Source organism: Lipotes vexillifer, unplaced genomic scaffold (genome assembly GCF_000442215.2).
Source record: "Lipotes vexillifer unplaced genomic scaffold, Lipotes_vexillifer_v1.1 scaffold980, whole genome shotgun sequence".
Lineage (NCBI taxonomy): Eukaryota > Metazoa > Chordata > Mammalia > Artiodactyla > Lipotidae > Lipotes > Lipotes vexillifer.
The window spans coordinates 599942-608322 of NW_006776752.1; the positions used below are offsets into that span (position 1 = coordinate 599942).

The 8381-nt window shown below is 45.9% G+C and overlaps 1 protein-coding gene across 1 annotated transcript in view; it reads right to left on the reverse strand.

Moving 5' to 3' along the window:
- TRIM44 (tripartite motif containing 44) overlaps window positions 1-8381 on the reverse strand; it is a 159329-nt gene that overhangs the window by 24528 nt on the left and 126420 nt on the right. The window contains exon 5 of the mRNA XM_007450628.1: window positions 2817-2919. Within this exon, the coding sequence (XP_007450690.1) occupies window positions 2817-2919 (103 nt within the window). The remainder of the gene's footprint in view (window positions 1-2816; window positions 2920-8381) is intronic.

Genomic DNA, 8381 nt, shown 5'->3' on the forward strand with positions numbered 1-8381 from the left:
AGCAGGAAAGGTAGCACAATCAGGGTAGTTGAGGAGAGCATAATGGGGACTACTTACAAAGGTGTGGGCAGGGTTACAGGAAACCAACAGTGGGTGGCAAAATCCCCTGGGGCTAGTGATGCCAGGGAGCTGTTACCACCCCTGCTGACAGAGGAAGGGGAGGAAGTGGATTCCAAAAGAAGAAAGGAGCTATGGCTGGAGTTGGAGCTGGAGCTGTAGGTGTGGACTACCTGGGAGGAGCCGTGGCCTTCCATAGAGGAGCACTGCCGCTGACCACTGCCATGGAATGGGGCCCTGGCACACGGGGAGCTGGGGGAATAAACAGCCGATCCTCTTTCCTTCCATCTACTGCTCACCTGCTGGCGTATCCCATCTGCTGACCACTACTGGGGACCAGAGCAGGGCCCTGCTGATGCAGTCTGTTAAGATCAAACTCTGGGGCACGAAGCAGGTAGGAGAAGGGTGGAGAGAGGATCTGGGGTGGGGTAGATGGAGAAGATCCAGCACAATGTATAATTTTACATTTGCATGATTACTCTTTGAGGTGGATATTACTGTAACCACATCTGGATGGTATAACAGAGGCCCAGAGTTCAATTTGTCTAAGTTCACACAGCTTGTTAGTGGCCAAGCCAGGACCAGAGCTCAGATTGTCTGACTCCAATTCCAGTGCTTGTGACTGGCTCCATGCCTCCTCCCACCCCAGCCTGCTAGGGAGAGAGCCTGCTCATTCCTTTGGCTTCTGGATTCTTCTTGGGAACAATGGGACCAGGGTGGGAAAGAACTGACTTTCTGAGAGGGAGAATAAATTCTACAAAGTGTAGGACTGGAATCTGGATGCCCGGGACAGGGGTTTTCTGTTTAAGACTCCTTAGAGTATCAAGAGAACTAGGTGAGCAGTGAGCAGGGCCGAGATCTAGGTGTGGCCCCTGCTAATGATCGGAGGCACAATAAATTGAGCCTGTGTTGTATGCCAGGCTGCCAGGCACTGTGCTAAAGGCTTCATGAACATCATAGCAAACTCTCAAAGGAACTTATTATTATTTTCATTTGCTGGCCCCAAAACAAAAACACAGAGAGGTTAAATTGCTTGTTAAATGTAGAAACATGATTCAAAATCAAGACTGGCTACAAAGGAAGGCCAAGCTCCTTCCTTTACACCAGTGGTTGACTTTTGGAGGCCTGCAACCTGATTTTGACTCACTGAGACCTCAAGATTTTTGTAAAAAAATGAAACCAGTGGCCAACATCTTAAAAGTGTGCAATTTCACATAAAAACCTGAATGCCTGACTTCTGTTGAAAAATTGGAAGGTTGGAAATGCTGGGCCCACATTCTCACATGGCAATGATTGACTAAAACTGAGTAATGGCCGCCTCCTTTAAATGAAGGATTTGTTCTCATTGTTGCCACAGTCCCCACCACTCCCTATTGGCCCAACACTGAGGCTGAGAATCAGTTGCCATTTCTTATCTGTCTATACCATTGGTTCTCTTACACTCAGTCCACTTTCCTTATTTATGTTGCCTGCTTGGCTCTGGTAGGCATTTGGGTTTGTGTTTCCAAAGTGCCCACTTCATTGATGGTATAAGATCATCCACTGGGGTGAGAGAAGCAGATATTGGACTTTTTATTAATATGTATGATCTCAATCATTTTAATGTTTATTTTTATGCTTTATAATATACTTAATATATCAATACAATAGTCATGGCTATATTTTATAAATAAATTATGCATATACATTGGGGGTATTTGTTCAGAATTCATCTTTCTGATAAGGCTCTGAGATAGAAAAGTTTGAAGATCACTGTTCTTAATCACTACCTTTGTGCTAGCTGTGAGACACTGTGAAAATCCCTTTGACTTTCTAGGCCTGGATTTTTTCCACTGGAAAATGGAGATATTGATAATGTCTATCTTGAAGAGTTGTTTCAAAATTCTAACCCCCCAGCAACCAATAAAGTGCTGAGCAATAAAAGCAGAAAGCCACCCTGGGAGAAGTGACTTAGCACAGCTGGCCATGTGGTGGCAGCTCCTCCTCTGTGAATGTCAACCTGGAAGGGGAATTGGAAGCTTCCCTGTAGCGTGTCCAGTCATAAAGCCTGGGCTGCTGGCAACCTGGTCCAACCCCCTGCACAGCAACAAGGATTGATTTTCAGGTTTATCAGTGCTGTTGATATGCTCCTGGAGCAGACAACAGCTCTGCTCTCATTAAAGAGAAGCAGCTGCCCCATTTCTGTTCACCTTGCCCTCACCTCCAGCCTACACCTGGCATCCCAGGGAGAAATTTCCCCATTTCCTTCCTCCCCACTGGCCTCCTTTGTTCTTGGGTTCATTCTGGCTTGGAGGGAGTCAAGATTTAAAGGGGGCTCAGAAACACAGGGGAGGGTGTCAGTGGAATGCTCACCCTAGTATGGTCATGTCAAAGCTCCCTCCCACCAGAAGAAAAGAGGTGACCCTGAGACCAGGCACTTCATAGATTCTCAAGGGCAGCTCTGCCCTTTGGTGGGCTCAGGGGGTTAGACAGACCCTGAGTGCTGGCTGAGCTTCTGGGATAGGATGCTCCAGGCACTCACTTCGTTCCTTCCAATCACCAAGGATGACTGCAGAATTGTTCAAATCCCCGTGGTATGGAGAGGTAATGTTAGCCAGGTTCACTGCCCACTAAGGAGTCTAGTGAAGATGACCAAATGCCCTGCTCTGCCTGGGACTAAAAGGTTCCCTGGAATGTGGGATTTTCAGTGCTAAAACTGGGACAATTCACAGCAATCCAGAAAGATGGATCCCAGATGGAGCCACAGTTCAAATCCTTACCATCGGTCTCCAAAGCCCACGCACTGAACTGCTCCTCTGCAGTGCCCCGAGTGAGGACAGTGAGAGCCACTGGGGCATGTGCAGTGTGACAGGCAGTGAACACCTGCAGGAGGAAAGAGAAAGCGCCTCAAATATAGGGACAAGTTCTCCGTGTTGCTTTTCCATCTGGGAGTGGGGCAGGAGAGAGGAGAGAGGGCAGCCCTGTATCCAGTCTGTTTGCAAGATGAGATTCCAGTAGGAACTACTGTTTATGGAGCATCTTTACATTTATAACTTCAGTCCAAACCCTTGGGAGGTAGGTTTTCGCAGATGAGGAAACTAAGGCTCTGAGATGCTCAGGAGTCTGCTCAATGCCTGCTATAGTCCCTTCAGGCTGCTATAACAAAATACCACAGACCGGGAAGCTGATGAACAGTAGAAATGTATTGCTCATAGTTCTGGAGGCTGGAAGTCTGAGATCAGGGTGCTAACATGGTGGATGAGGGCCCTCTTCTGGGTCACAGATTTCTCATTGTATCCTCACATGATGGAAGGGGCTAAGGAAATACATGAGATCTCCTTTTTATGAGTACTAACCCAATTCGCGAGGGCTGTACCCTCATGACCAAATCACTTCCCAAAGCCCCCCACCTGCCAATACTATTTCGCAGGGAGGACACAAACATTATACCATAGCAGTACCGCTCCCCGCCGCCCCCCTAGTTAAAAGTGGTGGAGTCTGCACTTGACCTCAGGTCTGTTTGCTTCCAGGGCCTGTACCTTTACCATGAGGCAACATTGTTTCTCCTTCTCCAGGAGGACTTTCTTAAAACATCAGATCATTTCAGGTGATTATTATAAGTCAGGAGCTGGCAGGGTTGGGAAGTAGGTGGTGGGAAGTTTTGTTAAATCTTTCTGTGCCTTTTGAGTATTCTCGAGTTTCCATTACTGGTTGGCAGGGAGAGTGAGGTAAACTTCAGTGTCTTACATTTCCTACTTATTAACTCCTGGTCAGGAAAGGTCGTCAAATCTGTTAAGTGCAACGATGTCTTGGCAGTGGATTTCAATTAACCACCAGAAACTCTCCCATCCACAACAAACCCAGACAGTCTTTGGCTGAATTTAGCTCAGAAGATACAGGAGGTGGGAGGCTGCTTAAGCCTTGTCTGAATCTTTTGGAGTGCACTGAGTGGTGTTACCACACATGTGCATGCTCTGGGTTTAATTTATCAGTGCTACTGATTGTAAAAAAAAATAAAAAAGTTAGACTTTGCAACACTGCCTATGGGCAAGAATCAAAATTAAAGTGTTATTTAAAATACAGGAGAGAGACCAATAGTCACTTAAATAGCTTTCAAAAGTATAAGACCCCCACCGGCTGTAAAATACTACCTCGGGAGATCCATTCCAAAGAAGAGTTTTTTCCTAGGTCCTGAAAATATACATAGATGCAGTCTTCTCATATCTGAGTAAAAGTTATTCATTTATTCATTTCACAAAGGTTTATTGAATGTCTCCTGTGGGTCGGGCCCTGAGCTACGAGCTGTGAGGATATAAAGAAAGGTGAAATTGACTAGGATCTTTCCCTCATCAAATCCCCCGTTCATTAAAGGGGATAAGACACAAAAATTAACATATTACTGGGTAGAAATAAAGAAATGGAGAGCATTCCAAGCAGGGGGAGTGGGCTGAGCAAAGATCTAGAGGAGGGAAAACAAGTATACTTGGAAAGCTAGTAAACTAGTCTGGCTCACAGAGCACAAGGGAAACAAATGAGAGAAAACGGAAGGAAAGAAGTACCCGCCTGATGTCTGACCTCATGCCTGAGGATATAGAGATGTGTATGTAAGCCAGAGGTAGGTTCCAGGAAGACCTGATGATGGCCAACTTCAAGAGTCTTAAATGTTGATATAACAAAACCCAAAGAATGACACAAACTTGGGGAACTGCCAAACTGGGGGGCACAGATGACAAGGTCAGAAGTTCAGCTGAGAGACAGCTTGGTAGGGGCTGGAGGAGGGGTAATGTATTTCAAGGGCAGAACAGGAATTTAACCTAGAGGTGGGCTTTGGAGGACGGAAAGAATTTCTTTGGTGGGAGAGGAGGGCCCAGGGCACCCTGAGCAAAGAAACTGCCCTCAAATGATGGGGAGGAAGGAAGGAGGGATGCCTGGGTCAGGTGAGTCCCTGGTCTGACAAGCACAGAAGGGGGCTGCTCTAACTTCTTCCCCTTCTGGACAAGTGACAGATTGGGGTGAGGAAGTGTGGCCCCGGTGTTGGAGGCAGACAGATCCAGGTTGGGTTCAACTCCAGCTCTGTCACTGATTCATTTTAAGGTACCTCTGTGTACCTCCCTCGGCCTTGTTTTCCTCATTTGCAGAAAGGCCTTAACCAGGCTTCCCTAGTGGGGCTGCTGTGAGGGTTAGAGCCTTACGTCAGTTAGAGCATTTTGGGCACAGGTCATGGCAAGTCTGTCCCAAGTTGCCTCGCCTTCTGCTCTGCCTCCCCAGGCTGGCTTCCTCCTCGGGAGCCTGGGTCACACCCAGGTACCTGTGGACCCAAAATTATTAAAACAGCAAATTATTTTACTAGCAAAATTTTGCAAAGAATTGCAATTCAGGACGTGCAGTCTATGGTGAACCACAGGCATGCCCAGAGAACAAAGGAAGGGAGCCTGCTTTTATGGGGAAAATCAGGGAATTAGGAGGGGCTGTTCTAAATGAAAGTTCATCGGAGAAAGGCAGAAGTTCAGGGTGGCAGTGGCTTCTCACTGACTGAGCCGGGGTGTTTCTCATTGACCAGGTTGTTGCTGAGCAAGGAGAAATTCTTCCCTGGGGATAGTCCAGTAGTTGCACTTCCTGCTTGGGGGTGCAAAGTATTCTTCCTCCTGTGGGCCACGCAATTGACCTTGAGTAGCAGGGCGTGAGAGCTCCCCTTTCTGGCCTCCTGACTTCATTTTAAATAGAGGTTCCTGTGTATTAATTTTCATACAAGAAATTGTATGAAAGAAGAGAGATGGGGCCTTGAGGTCTTTGCGTGGCTTTCTCCTAGGGGTGAGGAAGTCTCCCAGAAGCCCCGGCATCTCATGTGCTCATTCTGAACCACTCACTGACAGAGGGGGCGGGACTTCCCTTAGACCAATCAGGCACACCCCTGGAGCTGGGAGGCGGGGCATGTTCCCAGCGCCGGGGCGGGAAGGGGGGCTGATGCAGCACTGTGGTTAGATAGACCACCTGAAGCACCCATTTCAGAGACGCTGCAAAACGCTCCGCACAGAGTAGGTTCTCAGGCTGCAGAGGTCACAGATAACTGGGCTCAAGGTGTCTGTCCTTAATTGTACATGAGGTCATTAAACCTCTAAATAACAGGGGAGAAAGGGAAGTAAGATTCTGAGAGAGCCTGAGCAGCTCAGAGTGGTTAGCATTAAAATCATAATGTTGTCTGTAAAGTTCCTTTAAATCCATATTTCATGACTTCAAAAAAAAAAAAACAAAAACATTTCTCTCCTCTTCTCCAAGGTATAGCGACATTCCCTTTTCATTTAGTCCTGACAACCACCTGGTGTCTTGTGGGGACATTCTGGAGTCCTTCCTGGTACCTCTTTCTGCCACCTGGAGGCTTTTGTATTGGGCCCACAGTGACTGTGGACCCGGTGTGGGCCAAGCTACCTGGCTACAAACCTCAGCTCCGGCACTTCATAGCCTCTCTGTGCTTTTTTCCTCATCTGGGAAAAAAAAAATAATAATAGTACCTGGTTCTTTGGGTTGTTTTGATGATTAACAAACAGTTTGGTCTTCTCTGACGAAAGTAGCCTGTTGAAGATAGGGAGAATTTGTGAATCCCTGGAGACTGGATTCTTGCCACTTCCTGCCATCTCAGCAAAGAGCAGAACATAGGATAGGGACATGTGAAGGGAAGGGAAGGAACTTCATGAAAAGCATGCATTCCATAATTTAAGGAAATTATAGTATTATCACTTTCCAGCATGGCAACAAGATATAAATAGATGCTAATAAGTAAAATTAGGTTAATTGTTGGAAAAAGTACAATTCGTAATAGGGTTGCATTATAAAAACGTTTGCACATGTAAAAATTCTGTAATATACGTGGACTTTAATTGCTGCATCGGCATGGAAAACTGTCGGCTCTGCCACTACTAGCTGTGTGATTTCAGGCAACTCTCTTTACCTTTCTGAGCCTCAGTTTCATTGGCTATAAAATGAGACTAATAACTTCTTTCTTGTAATAAAGGACCAGATGAGGTAATGTGTGAAAGGGCTTTGAAAACTGGAAAGCACAATACTTTCCTTAGGTATTGTAAAGAATTTTCATCCACAACAAAAGTATATTCAAGGAAAATGAAAAGACTCATTGTTTGAAATACCAACCTTAAAAACCAATCCAGAAATACTAAACTTATGCTTTTCTTTACAATAGCGTCTATAAGACTTTTGCTTTTTTAGACACCGCCTTTTTCGTTAACATCACCTTAGGATCTCATGGCATCTTTCTTAGGGACTGAACAGCAATTGGTGAACTGTTTCAGACAGAAATCTCGAGGGTCCAAGCTCCTGGATTAAGGTAGCTCCCTTATAGAATGTATTTTCTGGGTAAACATGAAAATTGGATTAAGCCAAGCATGTCATTGTAGATAAGGAAAATCGGTGCCATGTGGGCTGAACTGTTTATAGTCTTAACTACAGAAATGGATGAACTATTTATACCTATGAGTTCTGCTGTCTCAAACCACGGCAGTCCGCTCCTCACTTCAAGTTCACATAGCCATCACTATGAAGAGTCAGTCACAGTGGGTGAAAAGCAACTAATGTCAGACCCCTGCTGGCCTAGTCTGGCACTGCATGGGGAAACACAACCTCCTGTTCATATTAAGGGGGAAATTAGCTACAGGGGCAAGAGACCTGAGATGCCAAGAATTCAGTCTCGCCTCACTTTCTTTGTAGGTGTCAATATTCATCAAAAAGTGTGTCAAAATGGGAGCTTAAGATCAGACTTGACTTACAATGGCTCTTAAGAGGCAGCCGGGGATAATAACCTCCCTTCAGGGCAGTTTGGAGCTTGAATCTGCCTGTCCTGCCAGCTTGCTGTTCATTGCTAACAGCATGTAGTGTAGCACTTGTTTTTCAACATGCTTTCAAACTCACTGCTCATTGCATAGTTTAACCTCTAGAGGGGGCAGAGGTTTTCTCTCCAGCTTTTTCATTCTGCCTCATTTGCAAGGAGGAAGAACTCTGAAGGGTCACGGTCAAAATGGAGTGCTCGAGGGTGTATATAATGGGGTCACTATAATAGGAAGTAGAGTTTGCAGGTATAAGGACTGCCCAGAGTTACAACATGTTTCCTTCTTGTGGTCTGTGCTCTCTCCTCTTCTTTCATTAAACTGAAATAAAATGAAGCCTGCCCCTGTAAGGAAAGTGGGGTCTAGGGAAAGCAAGCACAGAGCAGTCCAGGGATAGAGAGAAAAAACCCAAACAAAACAAGAACCTCAGATGAAGAGTGACAGCTCTCGTTTTGAGGAAGAGGATCTTGATTAGTGCTCCTGGCTGGGAGAAATCGGACACAGCAGGAA